The sequence below is a fragment of the Urocampus carinirostris genome, chromosome 18 (assembly GCF_059441175.1).
Source record: "Urocampus carinirostris isolate Australia breed hairy pipefish chromosome 18, RoL_Ucar_1.0, whole genome shotgun sequence".
In the NCBI taxonomy this organism is placed as follows: domain Eukaryota; kingdom Metazoa; phylum Chordata; class Actinopteri; order Syngnathiformes; family Syngnathidae; genus Urocampus; species Urocampus carinirostris.
Genome location: NC_142366.1, coordinates 14,774,110 through 14,794,228, shown reverse-complemented (window position 1 = coordinate 14,794,228; position 20,119 = coordinate 14,774,110). Strand labels below are relative to the sequence as shown.

At 38.8% G+C, this 20,119-nt stretch overlaps 1 protein-coding gene across 2 annotated transcripts in view; it reads right to left on the bottom strand.

The window, feature by feature from the left end:
• Positions 1 to 20,119, bottom strand: part of prex2 (phosphatidylinositol-3,4,5-trisphosphate-dependent Rac exchange factor 2) — a 73,120-nt gene that overhangs the window by 31,860 nt on the left and 21,141 nt on the right. For both annotated transcript variants that reach the window (XM_088321922.1, XM_088321923.1), the window contains exons 11-23: positions 17,023 to 17,123; positions 15,940 to 16,043; positions 15,808 to 15,857; positions 9,465 to 9,540; positions 9,328 to 9,400; positions 8,915 to 9,057; positions 8,765 to 8,857; positions 7,965 to 8,113; positions 5,531 to 5,616; positions 5,331 to 5,467; positions 2,584 to 2,701; positions 394 to 578; positions 166 to 327 (exon numbers count right to left, since the gene is read on the bottom strand). In XM_088321922.1, the coding sequence (XP_088178048.1) occupies positions 166 to 327; positions 394 to 578; positions 2,584 to 2,701; positions 5,331 to 5,467; positions 5,531 to 5,616; positions 7,965 to 8,113; positions 8,765 to 8,857; positions 8,915 to 9,057; positions 9,328 to 9,400; positions 9,465 to 9,540; positions 15,808 to 15,857; positions 15,940 to 16,043; positions 17,023 to 17,123 (1,477 nt within the window). The remainder of the gene's footprint in view (positions 1 to 165; positions 328 to 393; positions 579 to 2,583; positions 2,702 to 5,330; positions 5,468 to 5,530; positions 5,617 to 7,964; positions 8,114 to 8,764; positions 8,858 to 8,914; positions 9,058 to 9,327; positions 9,401 to 9,464; positions 9,541 to 15,807; positions 15,858 to 15,939; positions 16,044 to 17,022; positions 17,124 to 20,119) is intronic.

Genomic DNA, 20,119 nt, shown 5'->3' with positions numbered 1-20,119 from the left:
TGGCTACGGATTTTCGCTTAACACATGCATTTCTGGTCTTCAATAATTATGATAAACAAGGGATCACAGTATTGAAGTTTTTGTATTTTAATTTTTCCAAACAGGTAAATATTTCCGTGGTATTTGTATTTATTTTCCAGTGGTTACATACAAAACTCCCTTCACCTTTCTGTAGTTGGCAACGCGGCGGTTGACGTTCTCCGCCCTCTCTGCATAGATGGCGTCGAAGCGCACTTGTAGCTCCTCGGGAATGACATCACAGCCGTCCGTCAACCGAGTGCACGTTTGCACGAATGCCTCGTCGTTGTTCGCCAGAGCCTCCAGAATCTACAACGACAACTACTTTAAAACTGTGCGAAGGCATACTTCAATGCTAGCGCAAACGTATTTTACTTTAGCGGTGAGGCTGAAAAAGCCTTTGGGCTCCAGCATCTTCTCCAGGACGTGACACTTGATGCCGGCAGTACTGTCGTAGTGGTAAACCACGCCGTATTCAAGGTGGACGTTGTCCACTGTCAGGCTCACGTGGTCCTTCTTGCCGTCAATGATGGCAATGGTGTTGAACTTGTCAATCACCTCTGGAGAACGACCATGAGTCAGGCTAAGCTAAAACTAGATGATACGTTTCTCAGAAATGTAATTTCCTGGGAATAATAGTTTTGTGCATTCTACAGTCATCAGTGGCAGTCAATGAGTTGATGTGAGGACAATTTTAACCATCAATGCCAGTGAATGAGTTAAGTGGGTTCTACTGAATTCATTTATTGAGGCTATAGTAGTGCTTTGTCGACCTCCTGAAAAAAATAATGTCTGCAGTGTACGGCAGTGAACGAGATAAATGGGTTCTCTAGAATTCCTTTTTTGGTGCAGTTATAGTGTTTTTCATTCCTTTTGAGAACATCTGGCGCCATCAAGAGTACTGAATGACTTATCAATGACATCTTTAACTGTCAATGGCAGGAAATGAGTTAAGTGGGTTCTCCAGAATTCATTTTTGGCACAATAATAGTGTTTTTCATCCTCCTGAAAAAAATGCCTATATTTGTCAATAGCAGTGAATGAGTTGAGGTCGATGACGTCTTTGACAGTCAATGGTAGGGAATGAGTTAAGTGGGTTCTCTGGAATTCATTTTCAGGGAAATAATAATGTTTTTTTCATCCTTCTGAAAAATGTCCGTCTGCAGCAATCAATGGCAGCGAATGAGTTGATGTCAAAGACGTCTTTAACCGTCGATGACAATCAATGAGGTAATGTCATTAACGTCTTTAACTGTCAATGGCAGTAAATAAATAGTGTTTTCCAAATATAATTTTTCATGCAATAATGGTGTTTTTTCATCCTCCTCAAAAATGAACATATGTAGTCATAAAAGGCAGTAAATGAGTTGAGGTCAAAAATATATTTAACTATTAATGGCAGTAAATGAGTTAAATGAATAACTTTTGGCGCAATAATAATATTTTTTCATCCTCCTGAAAAAAAAACATGCAACCATCAATGGCAGTGAATGAGTTGAAGTCAGAGACATTTTCAACAGCCAATGGCATTGAACGTTCATATCAATGATCCCTTTAAATGTCATGTTTGGAGTTTTTTTCAGTCCTAAAAAAAATTCTGCTGCCATCAATACCGGTGAATAACTTAACGTCAATGACGTCTTTAACCGCCAATGGCAGTGAATGAGTCAAGTGGGTTAAGTTACTTTACAAATAGTTCATTTGCACAAATAAACCCAATCCAAAGTTTTATAAGCATGCTCAATTTCTTCTTCCACCAATTTTTTCAACCTTGTTGGTCCATAGAAACAAAATATACATGCTAACTTTGGATAACAAGCCTCACATGATTTAGTTATCCTCAATCACTTCATTTTCTGTGATAATTGTTCCGATCATTGACAGCCATAATTCTTAGCGAGGATAACAATACATGTGCATTCGTATTTATAGACAATTGCAAGCTTTGTTTCCATGGTTAGCATGTTAGCATCGCTGCAAGTCTAGCAACCCATAGCGGACAAATTCAATACCAAAAATACGATATTATATCGCAAATTAAAATGACTGTTCTATATTACATGTACAGCACCCTTGGGTGGCCTGAAAGGCGCTTCTAAATACAATTTATTATTAGTAGTACCAGTACTATCTATTACTATTATTTTAAAAATCTTTAGTTCAGCCAATAGCAATATAAGCATCTTCATGACGCCTTGACGCAAACCAAAAGAAGACCAGCATTTTATTTGTTGCTGACCAAAAGTAGACAGGTCACAGACATAACTCATGCTATGCACAAACATTGCAAAGTTTAAATTGTATTTATTCATTGAATTAAATTTCAAGTTTTTGGGCATACAAATAATAAATCGATATTGTACGATGGGGAAAATGCCGTAACAAAGAGCAGAAAAAACATCAGATTCCACATTGTGACGTGAAATCATTGTAAGCTAGAGACGACGCAACCCGAAGGCCTCCCTATTTATTCATGTAGTGTGTAATTCAGGGCATATTATTCCATAGTACGTTAAAATCTGACAATTCCCCGCATTCCGGATATCAACTTTTTCAAGATTTCACCTTCAACTTTGTACTCAAAGCCGTGGCCGTTCTCGTCCGGGGTGGTCTTGTGCTCGTGTTTCTGTTCATCCTCGTGGGCACTCTCGTTGTTGTTGTACACCCACTTGATTGTATCCTGCTGTATTGCCCACGCAGAGAAAATAATCATTAAAAATCAATTTTAGGCTCGAGTAATTAGGCCTGGGTAGGATTTTTCTAAGCACATAAAACAAAAAAAATTCCCAGAATTCATTTTTGGACCGCAGCGACTGATCCCTTTTGGCGGTACGTCCGTCTCGTCCGCCCACACCCAAAACCCCAAAGCGGCTTTTTTGGCCAACATTAGCATGCTCCACTGTTAGCTCGCCGTTTTGCGGTCTTGCGTAGTGAGACTACAAGCCAAACACACTTAAACGTGGGCGGTTCCCATATGGCTTGGTTTAATGGCCGCCATATGTATTGTGCCGAGTTGTCAAAATCTTTTTTTCAGGACCTCAAACAGAAAAAAAAAAATCAAAGATGCAAGGGTCTTATCCCTTTATCTTATATACCTAGCAACCTTAGTGAGCTAGCTATTTTGCAGGGGGGTGGGTTAGCTCACAGTTAGTAAAGTAAAGTTGGACTCTATATATGTATTTATCTAGCTTACAAAGCTAGCCATTTCAGGAAGTTCGCTAGTTCACTGTCAATAAAGAGAAAACTGCACCCCAGGTATTTCTTTATTTTACTTAGTGGGCTGTTTGGCTAAGTTCACTAGCTCACACTCAGTAAAAAGAAAATTGAGTTTTTTCTGTGGAGCTATCTTACTTAGCTAAATATTTAGAACATTTTGCTACGTCACATTCAATAAAGACAAAATGGCTACTTTAGCAAGGTACCGGTAATTAATTGGCAGAAATTGCTAACTCACTATCAATAAAGACAAAAGAGCACTCTTTGCATCAATCTATTGATCTATTTGGCTGAGTTTACTAAACAGTTTTCGGCACAACACAGGTAATTTATAAGAACCACTTAACAAAAATGGCACTGAAAAGAAAATCAAAATCCTGCAGTTTAAAAGCTGCAAATAGTGAAAGATTTTGCCAAAAAGCAGAAAAGTGAGGTGACGATGAGTCTGGCGTAAGCAAAGTAGAAGGCGGAAGCGGTTAGATTGTTTACTGTGACATTGACACAGAGGATGAAAATGTCATTGTATTTAGTGATTTGGAGTGAAAATTATAGTTTGGTTAGCATGTTTCTTATGCTAGAGATACCTTAATATGTTAAGTCGTTACTGAAATTAACAGGCATGTCAATCATGTAAAGTTCATATACCTCAGAGCCCGTTGCTCTCTTTCATTTTAAATTGCCTTTAGAGATGACATGTATGTTTTTGGTGTTGGGTTCTATCAAATAAATTCCCCTCAAAATTCCGACTTATACTCCATGGCGACTTATACATTTTTTTCCTTCTTAATTATGCATTTTTTGGCTGGTACGACTTTTAATTCGGACCGGCTTATAGTCCCGATAATAGCTTCTGTTATTTCATTCATTACTTATCATTTTAATATTTTATTTCAGTGTCTGAAATAACGCCTGCCCGGACGTCACGGGCGTGCATCTTTTACGTCGGGCGTACAACTTACAAAACGTCTTCCCCCGGGTGGCAGACAACTTATTCAAGGAAAAAACAAACGAAAAAAGATTTTTTTCAAATCAAACATTTGTTTTATTCCGATCTTGAAATCTTCGTTCGGTTTGGAAATTTCTGAATTTCGGTTCATTTGGCAATTTGCATATTCGGCAGCCAATCAGAAGCCTGCATTAAATGATAAGGTCGTGCTTTTGCATATCATTTTCCAAAGTAGACGCACACAGAACACAAGAAAAATGGATAAATGATCTGGAATCAAGCCAAAACCTCAGCCCCAGAAGAAAGATTGAAAAGAAGCCAACAAAATTTATGACGCTACAAAACGTAAACGTACATTAAAAGCATTGTGGAAAGAGGAGTTCACGTGGCTTGTCGCAGACGACGCAACGCAAACATAGCATGAATGAAGATGAGTAAATACAGGTACATACTGATGGCAGTTGGAAAACAGCGATGTCCTATATATGCAATTAATGTTACAAGTAGATTTATTATAAACTTAATTTTAAAGTGTTGTTCTGTTATATATTCTGATTATCAATCCTTAATACTTTCCAATAATGGCTTTTTTGCGATTAGTCGTCTTATTGTGTTTCAAGTTGTGAAAAATGGGGCAGGCAACTTTATAGCTCGTGTCCGGTAACTTTTTCTCATGAGTTTCAGACACTGGTTATTCGATTACAAGTAAAGAATGAATAATCCATCCATCCATTATCTGCACCGCTTATCCTCAGTAGGGTCGCGGGGGCGCCAAAGCCCATCCCAGCTGTCTTCGGGCAGTGGGCAGGGGAGCCCCTGAACTGGTTGCTAGCCAGTCGCAGGGCACACAGACACAGTCAACTCAATCGCTTATTCACAGCTAGGGACAATTTGGACCGGCCAATTAACCTGATATGCATGTTTTTGGAAAGTGGGAGAAAACCGGAGTGCCCGGAGGAAACCGACGCAAGCACGGGGTGAACTCCACACAGGAAGGTTCGATCTCATGACCTCAAAACTGTGCCACACATGCGCGAACCATTGCACTGCCTTGGAATGAATAATACATAATAAAATAATACGTTGACAAGTGCTCAAGCTAGTTTCTATTATTTCACGCTATCTGTGACTGCAGTGTAAATTTGGTTACCTGTGAAGGTCTCCGGTACTTCCGGCACGCCGTGACATGAGCTATAACGCTAGCATGGCTCTCCTTGCTAACATTGATGCCGTTCACCTTAATGATACATTGGCCTGGGTGCAGCCCGGCCGTCGCCGCCACCGTACCTGGGGTAGGTTAGTGTAGCGTTATACACATATATAATATGTATTATTTTAAATATTTATTACCTTTTCCAACAGCGTGAACCACAGAGGGTCCGAAACCGCGGATTTGGAAGCCCAAGCCGTCCACCGAGTCGGGGATTTTCACCGTCCTGGAATTAGAAGAATGATTTCAGTCTGCTTATTTTGCATCGCTGTTTGTTAATAAATGCCAGTTTGGAAAAATAAAAGTGATCAAATAAATATGTACAGTATTTTCCAAACTTTAGGGCACACTCCCAAAAAAATAGACTTTTGCTGAATATTTTGAATAAATAAGGCACACTGGACTAAGAGGTGCATGGAATTAATACTACAGTAAGAGCTAGGGTTGCATGCAAAATAGATTAATACATTTAAATTCTCATCTCATCTCATTAGCTGCACCGCTTATCCTCAGTAGGGTCGCGGGGGGTGCTGGAGCCCATCCCAGCAATCATCGGGCAGTGGGCAGGGGACACCCTGACCTGGTTGCCAGCCAATCGCAGAACATTTAAATTAACATAATTTATTTCCGACAACATGAAATACCTTGGTGACGTCTGTTTTGACCACTAAAACTAATACATTTTCAGGGGCAAGCGCGTTCAAGGTCAGGAAAATGAGTTATCAGGCACCAAGGGATGTGCCTTTGATTAAAAAGCTACAACTTGAAGGCCACCATGAGGCCTGCTAGCTGGTTAATCCGACTCAGAGTGTGTTCTTTTGTTCATTTTACTACAATCTCAAGTTTTAACCTTGACAGTTTATCTTCTTTTTTACAAAAATATTTATATATTATATATATATATATATATATATATATATATATATATATATATATATTGGACTGTCTCAGAAAATTAGAATATTGTGATAAAGTTCTTTATTTTCTGTAATGCAATTAAAAAAACAAAAATGTCATACATTCTGGATTCATTACACATCAACTGAACTATTTCAAGCCTTTTATTATTTGAATATTGCTGAATTTGGCTTACAGCTTAAGAAAACTCAAAAATCCTATCTCAAAATATTAGAATATCATGAAAAAGTATACAAGTAGGCTATTCAACTAATCACCTGAATCATCTAATTAACTCGAAACACCTTGCGAGGGTTTCCTGAGCCTTAAAAACACTCAGCTTGGTTCAGTAAACTAAATCACAAGTATGGGGAAGACTGCTGATCTGTCTGCTGTCCAGAGGACCATCATTGATACCCTCCATCAGGAGGGTAAGACACAAAAAGACATTTCTCAAAGAGCAGGCTGTTCACAGAGTGCAGTTTCAAAGCATATCCACAAAAAGTCTGTTGGAAGGGAAAAATGTGGCCGGAAATGCTGCACAACCAAGAGAGATGACCGCAGCCTTAACAAAATTGTGAAGAAGAGCCGCTTCCAGAATTTGGGGGAGCTTCAAAGACAGTGGGCTGAAGCTGGAGTCCAGGTATCAAAAGCCACAGTTCACAGACGTGTCTGGGAAATGGGCTACAATAGCCGTATTTCCATGGTCAAGCCACTTCTGAACTCAAGACAACGGAAGAAGCGTCTGACTTGGGCTATGGAGAAGAAGCACTGGACAGTTGCAGAGTGGTCCAAAGTCCTCTTTTCAGACGAAAGCAAGTTTTGCATTTCATTTGGAAGTCAAGGCGCCAGAGTCTGGAGAAAGGCTGGAGAGGAGCAAAATCCAAGTTGCTTGAAATCCAGTGTGAAGTTCCCACAGTCAGCAATGGTTTGGGGAGCCATGCTGGTGTTGGTCCACTGTGTTTCATCAAGTCCAGAGTAAATGCAACTGTGTACCAAGAGATTTTAGAGCACTACATGCTTCCATCTGCTGAAAAGCTCTATGGAGATGAGGATTTCATTTTCCAGCATGATCTGGCACCTGCCCACAGTGCCAAAACCACCAGTAACTGGTGCACTGACCATGGCATCACTGTCCTTGATTGGCCTGCTAATTCCCCTGACCTGAACCCCTTCGAGAATTTGTGGGGTATAGTTAAGAAGAAGATGAAAGACACCAGACCTACAAATGCAAATGAGCTGAAGGCCGCTATCGAAGCATCCTGGGCATCAATAACACCTCAGCAATGCCACAGGCTGATTGCCTCCATGCCACGCCGGATTGATGCAGTAATCCGTGCAAAAGGATTCCCAACCAAGTACCGAGGGCATCAATGGACATTTTCAAATGTTTGATTTAGTTTTGCTGTTATAAAATTATTTTTTTACTTGGTCTGAGGAAGTATTCTAATATTTTGAGATAGGATTTTTGAGTTTTTTCAGCTGTAAGCCAAAATCAGCAATATTCAAATAATAAAAGGCTTGAAATAGTTCAGTTGATGTGTAATGAATCCAGAATGTATGACATTTTTGTTTTTTTAATTGCATTACAGAAAATGAAGAACTTTATCACAATATTCTAATTTTCTGAGACAGTCCAGTATATATATATGTGTCGAGGTATAAAATGAGACCTACTCTCTCGGCTTTGTGCTGACCAGAACCCGAAGAAGACCTTTGCTTTGGAAACACCGCTCGAGGAGAAACTCCACCTCAGAGAACGGCCTGAGGAACACCAAGTCTCCATTGATGGCGATCAGCTTCCTCCCCACCTCCAAGCCGGCCATCTTGGAAGCACAAATGTTGGGTTACAATAAATCAAAATAAAGTAGATTTCAGGAGCATCATAAAATGTTCTCACTTTACGGTGTGGGATAAGATTTTTTTTGGGCCCCTGTTTACGGCATTTTCCTCAATATACAACATCTTTGTTCAGTTAGGAATCTCATAGATCCCAAAACCTGCAGTGATGCTCAAGGGACAGGGAAGATGATAACAATAGAAACGAAGCTTGAGATGATTAAAAAAATACACAAAGAAGTCCCTAATTCCAATATGGCCGTGACCAATCGACTATCGGAACAATTATTAAAGGGACAAAGTGTATTATTTGCCCACTAGATTTGGCTGTATTGTGTCGTGCAACTGAATACAAGTGCTACAAAGCAAAAAGAAGAATAAATACTACGGAAACTCAAAGTGACCAAACAGAAGCATTTTTTTTTTGCCCGGCCTTTGGTAACATTTTTGGTTTTCCAAGTACCGGTTGCAGCAAGATGGCTGACAATTATTTGCAAGTCTGCGACACAATACAGTATCTTTTCACTGTATTTATTAACTATCGGGCTCAAGGCTTGCAGTGATGCTAAAGGAGAAGCAAAAAACATGATAACCATGAAAAAGAAGATTGTGATAATCAAGTTGAATTGTCTTGTCACCTCAGCAGAGGAGCCCTTCTCCACCGTTTTGACGATGGGTAACTTGTTCCTCTCCTCCAAGGTGAATCCATACCCTCCATCGCTTGGTCTTACCTAAGGAAGGAAGAAGCTTAGCGAGCAGCAGGACCCAGGAAGTGGAACAATGCTCACCAGGAGACACTTGGTGATGATGTTCTCCACGATCTTCAGGTCATGCTTTAGCGGCTTGTGTTTGGTGTTGGAGCCTTCCATTTCCTCGTCAGCGAAGAACCGGAAAAGCAACGGCTCGTCCTTGAATTCGCTTTTCTCCAGCACTGAAGAAAGTACATTTTTAGCATGCTAACACAGGAAGATCTCCTGTGGCTAAGAAATCTTTAGCGAGCTTATGTTAATTAACAGCAAGATGCTAAAATCGAATTAAGCTCTGAGGAGCGATGCTACCATGTAAACATTAGGGATCTTCTGTGGCTTACAAGCTTTGCGATGCTAACAGATCTGTGCCTAACAATCTTTATCACGCTAATGATGTTAGCCAACTGTGAGAGTCTAACTGCTAATTGAACTCTGAGGAGCGTTTGATTTACCATGATGCATGAATCCGTTGTCACAAAGCCCAACTCCCAAATTCAAAGCCTCCTCTCTTGTTCTACAGTCGCCCTGCAACAAAAACAGTTGTAATTTTCGAGTTTTAACCGTCGTCATCGGAAAATGGAGTACATACCTGTGCTATTAGCCAATCAATAAGCTTGTTGGCCATCACCACCGATTTATACGTCCTTAAGTGGTAATCCTTGTCCCTGGAGATGAATAAAGGGAGGAACGTACTGTCAAATATTTGCTTTTAAAATACTTTAAAAATATAAATGTACAACCTTGTCGTAATCTTTTTATCATCTCTTTTAAGTAAATGATTATCTTTAAAATTTCTAGAATTTGCATGAAAATATTTCCAGACTAAAAATGTTTTTTTATTGAGGCTTAATTTGGTCCACTTTTTACAAATGATAAAGGAATTTGATCATATTTTTATAATTCATATTTGGAATGTTTTTTTTAATTGTTTAAAAAATTTTTTGTTTGGAGAAAATCGATTTTATCTATTTCTAAGTATTTTCTTTTTCGTACTATTATGAAAACATTTTTTTTTTAAATAAAATAAGATATTCTAAATAGTGAATCTGAACATGGCAGCGCGGCGATGCAGTGCGTGTGCGGCACAGTTCTGAGGTCCCCCTGTGTGGAGTTTGCATGTTCTCCCTGTGCTTGCGTGGGTTTCCTCCGGGCACTCCGGTTTCCTCCCACATTCCAAAAATATGCATGTCAGGTTAATTGGCCGGTCCAAATTGTCCCTAGGTGTGAATAAGCGAGCGAATTGCCTGTCCCTGTGTGCCCTGCGACTAACTGGCAACCATTTTAGGGTCTCCCCTGCCCACTGCCCGAAGATAGCTGGAATGGGCTCCAGCACCCCCGCGACCCAAGTGAAGATAAGCGGTGCAGATAATGGATGGATGGATGGATGGAATCTAAACATTTTTTCCACTGGCACATTTTTATCCGTATTTTTATTATTTAACATAAACACCGTAAAACAATAAAAAATAAGTTAAAAAAGTCAATTAACTCATCCATTAAATAATTACTAAAATTATTTCTGTACTCAAATATATATATATTTGAGAATGTTTATTATTATCATCATTATTTTAATATTAATACTCCAATTATTGTTAAAAATATTTAAAAATGGTCATATAAAATATTTTACATTTAAAGAGATATCTGTTTTATAAATGGTACCATTTACTGTAACAGATGATTAATATATATTTTAAAAGGAGTAGAAATATAGTTCAAAAGTATAAAATAAAATATTTTAGATTGATTAAAGATTGTATATTTTATAAATGATAAAATTTGTTCCACTGGTAGATATTTAATCTAATTGTCTAGATTTGTCAATTGCCCTCACCCTCACCTGCGCTCACTCTTTTAGGCCCAACTGCCACTCGTTCCCTAATAAGGCCTCCTTCTATTTAAGCACGTCATTCTCGTTCACTTCTGGTCAGTCCGCACATGCAAGGCAAGCATTTTTGGCTCTGGCTCCTGTTCTGTTCTGTATCCTGCTCGATTTTGTCCCCTGTTTCCTGTATTGGCTGCCCGATTTGTTCTGATCCTCCGTCCACGCTCCATCTCCCGTCCCGGCTACCTGACTTGTTCCGATCTCTGATCCACGCTCTGTCTCCCGTCCCGGCTACCTGAGTTGATCTGATCTACGACCCCGCTCCATCTTCCATCCCGGCGGCCCGACTTGTTCCAATCTTCGACCACGCTTCATCTCCCGTCCCGGCTGCCCGACTTGTTCCAATCTCTGACCAAGCTCCATCTTCCGTCCCGGCTGCCCGACTTGTTCCAATTTCCGACCACGCACCAGATCGCGGTCTATTTCTTCTCGCCCCGACTTCCCCGATCCCTCAATAAAGCATTGTATTGAACATTACGCATCTGGGGCCACTGCTTGTACCGATCGTGACACAAATTTTTCTTATTTAAAAAAAAAAAGTATAAAACTAGAAAACACAAAAAAGTAAGTTATCCATTATTGCTGAATGGACAACCAAACAATACTTCCCCATTCTACCTCTTTAATACTTATTTATTAATAATGTTTTTTGTTTTTGTTGTTCATTTTCTAGACGCTCAAAATTTTTCTGGTTGAAAAGAAAAGCGATCCAAAATTATTGGGATATGTAGGTTTGTACAGGCGTTCCTGCAACTATGATAAAAATAATATTAATTACTATTATTATTATTATTATAATGATAACAACTGAAAAAACAGTAGAAGCAGTGGCGGGTAATGAGTCTTCGTTCTGGACAATTGGCGACAGGAAAACAACATTCCAGCATGAGCGAGAAAGGGCCCCAGCAGTGTTTGGTCCCTGGGGTCCCCCCAGGAACCCCTTCTCCGACACCCCCCTTCTCCCTTTCCGTCCTCATCACCGTTTGGCATTGCTTTTTCTCAGTGTCGGCCAGAGACACAAACAGAGCCGTGACTTTCCCATGAACACGGGCCCTGATTCGAGGGGAAGGCAAAGGGCCAAAATCCCCCTCCCGGCCCCCCTTCTCCTCTCCTAGGGGAAATCCAAGACAACCGCTGTGACTTTGCACCACTTACGAGTTTACTTTTTCTTCTATGCAACTGTGTCTGCAAGAGGGGAGCAAGAAGTGAGCCAAAAGCTTACAGGAAGAGGGCATTGCGACCCTGCCCCCTACCTTTACTGTCACCAGTGACAAATGGGGGGGCACACTGCGGTCTGATGAGCCCCCATATGTTCAGGCTGTCGATGGAGGGGGGAGGAGGTCGTTTACGACTTGCTGTGCCAAGAGTGAGTCGATTATCCGAGCTGCTTGTTTGTTAGTCAGCAAGAATGGACCACCCAAAAAAAAAAAAATACTCTCTACCAGAACTGAAAACTTTGCCAAATCCTGTGAAGATTTGGTTGGGAATGGAAGAAAGGTATCCTTGGCAAATTATTTTGGTTTAGATTTTGCACACAAAATTTTTTGGGTGTCTATAGCCCTCAATGGCACTGAACAAGATGATTCAAGCTCTAGCAGGGATGTTGATCAAAGTTTGGCTCCTAAGAGATCAAGAGATCGCAGTTCGAATCCCGGCTCCTCCGTGTTACATGTCGAAGTGTCCTTGGGTAAGACACTGAACCCCTAATACCCCCAATAAGCAGGTTAGTGCCTTACATGGCTGCACGGCCGCTATTGGAAAATGTGAAGCACATTGTAAAGCACTTTGGGAAGTCTTGACTTGAAAAGCGCTATATAAATGCAGATCATTTCATTTTAATTTCATTTTACTTTCTATTCTCAGGTGGGCCGGTAAGTAAAATGACATAAACTCCAAGTTTTTACTTTCATTTTTCAGTATTACATTAGTAGCCTACATTAGCAGCCTACCAAAGTGTTTTTTAACCAGTGAGCTCTGAGACCTTGCTTATAGTGCTCCAAGAAAGTGACATTTAAACTTTTGCAAAAAAGCATGCCATTGTTCAGTGTCTTTGATTTCTTTCAGTCATCAGCAGAGTCACTGTAACATTTATCCATATCAGTAGGTGGCAGCAGGTTGGCATTTTGCATTCCTATACTTATCATATGCTCTTGAGGTAATACAGACGCTGCCCTACTTACCAACGAACGAGTTGAATTTGTTCGTAAGTTGCTTCAGTGCAATATTTTGTATGTTTAAGTTTATATAAGTATGTTTAAGGTTTGTATAAGTAACCTGTATTGTACAACATTATGCTCTATAAAGATAAATAAAGATGAGTTTAACCTACTTTTGAAAGGTGCACTTAAATTGGTTCTCCTCCGTGGTAAAAAGTGGCCAAAAAAAGCGGTTCGACCATTTTCTCAACCGCATCAGCTTTCTTATTCCACTTTCATTTTAAAAGAATCGGCTCGCCTCTTCTTTACACTTTACACCAACCATATTGAACGGATGCACGAGATATTCAACAATAATTTTTAATCGGGCATGTTTATGGACTGTACTCCCCAAATCCATTCAATACGTGGACTGAGCAATTCGGGAAAATACACTGGACTGTGTGTACTGTAAGATCAAACATCCAGTTCGATCCACCATTTCTGTTTGTCCCTCACCCCCCTCATCACCCCCCCTCCGGAGGAAGGAGAGCCTATTTACAACAAAGACTGTTAAAACATGTTCTTTGTTCCTTTATCTCTTTGTTTCATTATCCTCACTGTAAATGTGGAACTGGAGTCGTCCAATTTCGTTGTTACAATATATCCCATGTTGTAACAATGACAATAAAGGCATATTCTATTCTATTCTAATAAAAATGTCAAAGTTTTTGGAGATTCAGTGCAGTATGTTTACACAAGAACTAGGAAGAGGAAGCGGATTTCTTCTTTGGGGTGGATGCGGGGTGACCTCTCACAGCGCCACACGCCGGTAGCGGCGGAAAGAAGCACTAGAGTACTGTCTTGTACTCGGAAAAAGGTGTGCACAATACAAAATCTAACTTAAAGCAATGTCCGGATATTTTTTCAACATCCCGAAAAAAGATTTTGTATCAACCTTTTTTCGTAAGTCGAATGGTTGTAAGTAGGGAAACGTCTGTACAGGGAAATATATTTAATAACCTTATTTATTTGAAATAAAAATAACAGGTTCAATTTTAGTAGACACTCAAAACAAGGAGAGAAGACATCGTTGGATTTTGAATTTGCCATTGGGAGAGGGAAAGACGCCTTAAAATAAAGTCCAACCTGCTCTAAAGGCCTTCCACTGAGCCCTTTTTTGCAGAGAAAAATAACAGTAATATATCAAATCATGTAAAAACCTTGTATGTGATTTTGCTTTTTTTTTTATCATATACCTTTTTAAAAAATAAAAAAAATAGTCAAGTCAAGTCATGCTTATTTGTATACCCCTTAATCACAATAGTTAGCAGTAAAAAAACATACTCTGGCTGATACTTTGTGTTCAAGTATTATTTTTGTTATGTTTGTTATGTTTTTTGATATGCTGTAAAACAAAATGAAAAATTCCAAAGTGACATCAAAATTATACACCAAAATAAATAATAACCTTTATTAACTCCTGAGCAACGATAACCACAAAATATTTTTTTTAAAAACCTACAGTCAATTGCAGCAATATGATGACTAAAGCTAAAAAAAATCAACAACATGAAACTAGTGCTGGGGATTAATTTTAAAACATTTTCGAAGAACGGTGTGCCTTGAGATTTTTTAATAAAATGGGGGGGGATTTTCATGTTGAGCATTAAATGTGTCAACTATTTGATTTTATCAGTTGAGTGAAAGAAGTTTTACACCTGAACCAACACACCACTCTATACAATCTCAAGTTTGTAAATTTTAACCTCAGCTGTTGTAATGGTTTAAAAAAAATAAAGAAATACAAGACCAGTCAAAATGCTCATACAGTCGGGATTGTATGGGATGAAGTAGGCGGGTTTAAGGGGCGTGGCTTGTGAATTCCGGGTATTCTCATATACGAAATTTTCACACATTTTTTCAAATGCACATCCTACAGAGAATGCTAGCTATTTGGCAAAGTTCACAGGCTCACTAGTAAATAAAGGAAAATTGCACTCTGTTTGTATCGATCTATCTTAGCTAGCATTTAGGCTAAGTTTGCTAGCTCACATCAATAAAGACAAAATTAAAAATAATCTATCTGTTTTAGGTACATTAGCAAGCTATCAATCTGGAGAAATTAGCTAGCTCACCATCAATAAAGAAAACAATTTAAATAATACATCCATCCATCCATCTTATTATCGAGCTACCTTAGGCAGATAGCTATTCACCAAAATTCGCTAGCTCACTCTAAATAAAGAAAAAAATGTATTCTGTATATAGCAATTGTTCGCTAACTTACCATAAGTTAAAGAAAATTGCGCTCAGTATATATTGATCGTCTCTTTTCGAGCCATTTAGCCACGTTCATTAGCTCACCATTAATGAGTGAACATTAAAAATTGCCTTTTTATTTATCAATCTATCTTAGCTAAGTAGCTATATTACCGAGCTAGATATTTAGTGAAATTTAGTAGTCTCACTACCACTAACCAGAAAATTTGACTCTATGTATCTATCTTACCTAAAACGTCTGCGAGCTGAATATCAATTAACAATTCCACTCCATCTATATGTCTATTGATCTACAATACTTAGCTAGTTGTTTAGTGAAGGTCGCTAGCTCATTATCAATCAAGATAAAATTAAACTATGTAAATTTCAGTTTTACTTAGCTAGCTATTTGGCTATCTGTAATTGTCACATTTTTTAAACACGTAAAGTCGGACTTTATGGCTAAAGATTTAAATGTAGTAGCTTCTGTGAGTACATTACTCATGACTGCCCACTCTGATACAAAACGGTACTGCAGCCTCTGCCATTAATGAAAATAAAATTCTAACTCTGAGTTGACTAAATTAAATCACCAATTTTAGTAACCAATAACATTTTAATGTCCATGAAAAACGATCGAGACCTACCTAATGACGGGAGTGAAGAGACTGTGAAGCCGACAAAAGAGACGGACACCCTGACAAAAGAAAAAAGATTAAATACACGAAATAAAAATTTCATCCTGGTACTGATTATTAATCGGTTGTCGAGCAGTTTACCTTGGAAATCACGTCGTGCATGTCGCTCCTCGGGTGGTAGGTGCCGTCATCGTAGCGAAAACGGTATAAGACCGGCTCGGATTTGAACTGGTGCTTGTCGGTGACTGTTAAAAAACATAATAAGAATTCTATTGTGCCATTAATAACCCAAAACGGTTGCTTTGAACCCCAAAATACATGTTGTAAAGTTTGAATGATTCAGATAAATTTCTAGCTGCAAGGAAACTTATTGTTGCATAGCATGCTAAAAAAAAATAGCCCAGTTCGGGTCAAGCATGGACAAATCAATTAGTTGGGTTCATTCAGTCCAAACTCCCCAAGGATATTAATAATTATGAAAGTAATCATTTTAAGGGAAAATATTGAGTTTGATTACTTTAAAAACACTTGGGTTGAAAAAAACAACCCAAAATGGATTTGTTTTAACCCCCAAATACATATTTTTCATTTGTACGAATAAATTGCACGATTTGTTTGGTCATTTTTCTCAGAAGACCCTCCAAACACACACAAATTGGGTTATTTTTAAAGAAAAAAAACACACAAAAAATTAACATATGTTACGAAATAATCCCTTCAAAAAGGAGAATTAGATTTTAATGAACCCCAAAATTGAGGTAGTTCTGTTTAAAAGCCCATATATGGAACAAAATTAGTATTTTATTAGTATTTTGACTTGTTTACCTGACTGCCCATTTTGCACATCTGGTTAGCTGCTCCTCTTGCACTCTTTGCACTACTGTATAACACTATATATAGCTATAATTATTTTGTATATTATTAGTACTTCAATACTCCAACTCAATACAACATTTTATTTATATCTGTACATTTGATGCTCTTTTCTGATCTTTTAAAAAAATATGTACCATAATTACCTCATTTACATTCAAAAGGATGTCTCTATTGCATACGAATAACCTACTCCTCTTGTCGGTTGAAAATAGTTTGTGTAATATAGTGTAACAATCTGTGAAGCCCTTTGAGACTCTTCGTGATTTAGGGCTATACAAATAAAAATGACTTGACTTGACTACTCCCAAAACAAAATTAATTTGTATTTGAGAAGCTTCGGTGACCAACCGTGGTGTATGATGCCATTCTCCAGCAGCGCCTGGCCAAGATGGACGCCCTCCTCAGGGTTTCCTGTTTCTCTGATTTCCATTAGCCAGGATACAAACTCGCTAGAGAACAATAACATAATGACATAACTTTAAAACTATGATGCTAGCCTGAAAACGACCAACATGCTCCGCACTGATTATATCCCCGCGGTTCCTTGTCTGAGCGCACTAGCAAAACAAACGTTGCATTTTTTATGAGCACTCGACCTTGACGTGTTCATTTGTAAACCACGAAAGAAGAAAACTGAGGAAAAAGTTCTCACAGTCTCACAAGCACATTGTGAAAAATATAACAACTAGCATGCTAAGCTAACATAGTCACTGATTCATAAACTTTTAAGGATTTTTTTTTATTTGGTCAATACTGATTAAAAAAGTAACAAATAAGCTAATAGTGGCTAAGCTAACCTAGCTATCTCACATGTCATTAGTAGATACCTAATAAAATAAAGGCAAGAGCCCAAATGACTAACCTGATCTAAAATGCACACAAACAGCACATTAAAATTTATACGACAGGACTAGCATATGGTGGCTAACCAAATAGCAACTAAACTTGGATATGACTACCATAAGGTGGCTAATCATTCTGCAACTCAATCTACATAGTACTAGCATAAGGGGCTATTTTTGACTTGTTTAGTATAAAGTGGATAACTATTAGGAATTGGAACTAGGTATGCCTGGCACCAAGTAGCAAATAAATTAGAAACAAGGCCTACATATATCTAGCATAGGATGGCTAACCAATTAGCAACTAAACAAACCTATGGTTAATATAAGGTGGCTAACCAATCAGCAACAAGACTTACATGTGACCGGCATAAGGTGTCAAATCAATCAGGAACTACTGTACACCCACATATGACTAGCATAAATGTCTTACACATTAGCAACTCTACATAGTTGTGAGCTAACATTTTTCCCTGTATTTAAAAAAGAAATGTAAAATTCGATACCATTTTTCAACATAAATAACCTTAATTTTATCAGACATAAAAAATAAATACATTGTATAAAATATTAGATATAACAGTAACAATAGCTGCTAAAGCTAGCATTCGAGCTCTAAACGCTTGTCACTGATGTTTGTGATTTGATGGCTACGCTATCCAAATGCTAACTACCGTATTTTCCGCACTATAAGGCGCACCTAAAAGTCTTAATTTTTTTCAAAAGCTGACCATGCGCCTTATAATACAGTGCGTCTTATTTATGGATCAACATTAATCACAAGGTCTCGCAACAGCCGCCGACTCGATTTTCCCCCGAACGTGGAGTAGTCCGCGGTGTATGCTGGGATTTATATACCGGCGTTTCATTGGCTAACCAATGTGTCAATCATCATTTGAATCGATCACTATTGGCTGAAGTTATTCGGAGCCTCGGATTGGCTAGAGCGCCAAAACAAACCCTGCAATTGGCCGAAAAAGATGTATCAATCATCCGTTGAATCGATCGCTATTGGCTGAAGTTATTAAGAGCCTCGGATTGGCTAGAGGGCCAAAACAAACCCTGCAATTGGCCGAAAAAGATGTGTCAATCATCCGTTAAATCGATCGCTATTGGCTGAAGTTATTCGGAGCCTCGGATTGGCTAGATGGCCAAAACAAACCCTGCAATTGGCCGAGTTTAGCAATGGCGTAGCAAGCTTAGCAAGCTTGCTAAAGTACACCATAAAGAAACATGTTTTATTAGTCTGTGTTTGCAAATAATTTACTCTCCTGGATTTACTTCACTCACGGTTGTAAGAAGACAATGATTGCGTATCATTATTGAACGTGAGAACTTAGGTGAGCTATGCGGCTTTATATTTTCCCGGTATCTTGTTTTAGAACGATCTTGATGTTGCTGTGATGAGATGAGTGAATTAAACTCAATTCGAAGTGTTTATTGTCATATGCACAGTAAAGTTGCGAGCAAAAAAGAAAATAGAAACTAAGAAATGTTTGCCATTTCTTGATTCCCAAGACTTTAACCTTCCGAATGATATTTGAAATGATGCATTTGAGTGACATCGTACGGACACCGCATCCGCACGTGTCTACGACACGTATTTGCTTCTTTGCAAGCTTTGGGAATGTTAAGGGGGTAATCAGTTGGACTGAATCATCTGACTGTTTTGTCGATGTTCCCATTGTAGCGCCTTATAATCCGGTGCGCCTTATCTATGGAAGATATAGGACCAAAAACTATTTTTTGGGGGTGCGCCCTATAACCTGGTGCGCCCTATAGTGCGGAAAATACGGTATTTTTCTCACTTTTTTTTTAAAAACAATTCTGATTTTTACCTGTTGAATCTGCTTTCCTTTTTTTACTACTACCTTTATATTCAGGTAAAAATTACATGCTAAGGATGGTACTAAATTTACATATTCATTCATTTTCAAAAGCGGCGAACATAGCCACTAAAGCTAGCATTGAATTCACCTTGTCAGCCGCCAATGCTAAAGTAAGCAGCACAAACTGCTAATGCGAAGTGACACTAGCCACTAACGCTAGGGCCGCGATGGCAACATTGCCACTGGAACCGCTAATGCTAGCATCCTCTAGCAAAGGTATGTCCAGACTTTTCAGAAAGCAGATCAGATTTGGTAAGCTGAAAATGTCTGAGGGCTGACTCTTCAGCCTGTCATTCTTTGTAGAGTCTTTAATAAATTCACCCTCCCCGTAGTGGTTGGCGATCAGCGCCGTGACTTGGTAGCTCGCCTTTGTAGCATTTTCATTTGATTCGCAAGTTCTCCTGAAAAAGCGCTGTCGTGCCAAAAAAACTGCTTCCAGTTGCTTCACCTTTTCACAGTGTTGGTTTGCAGTTAGCTTTTTGTAGTCAGCATGTTTTGTCTGGCAAGACCTTTTGATATTATATTATTTGAAAACAGCAACAGTATCTTAGAAATCAGGCAGACGCAGTTCTTTCTGATTTTGGTGAAGAAATACTCAAATTTCCACTTAGGAGTGGCAGCCCTCACAGTCAACTTTCCTTTTTTAACTACCATCACCATGTCGGAAATGGGGTTGCTTCACCTTTTCACAGTGTTGGTTTTCCAGTTAGCTTT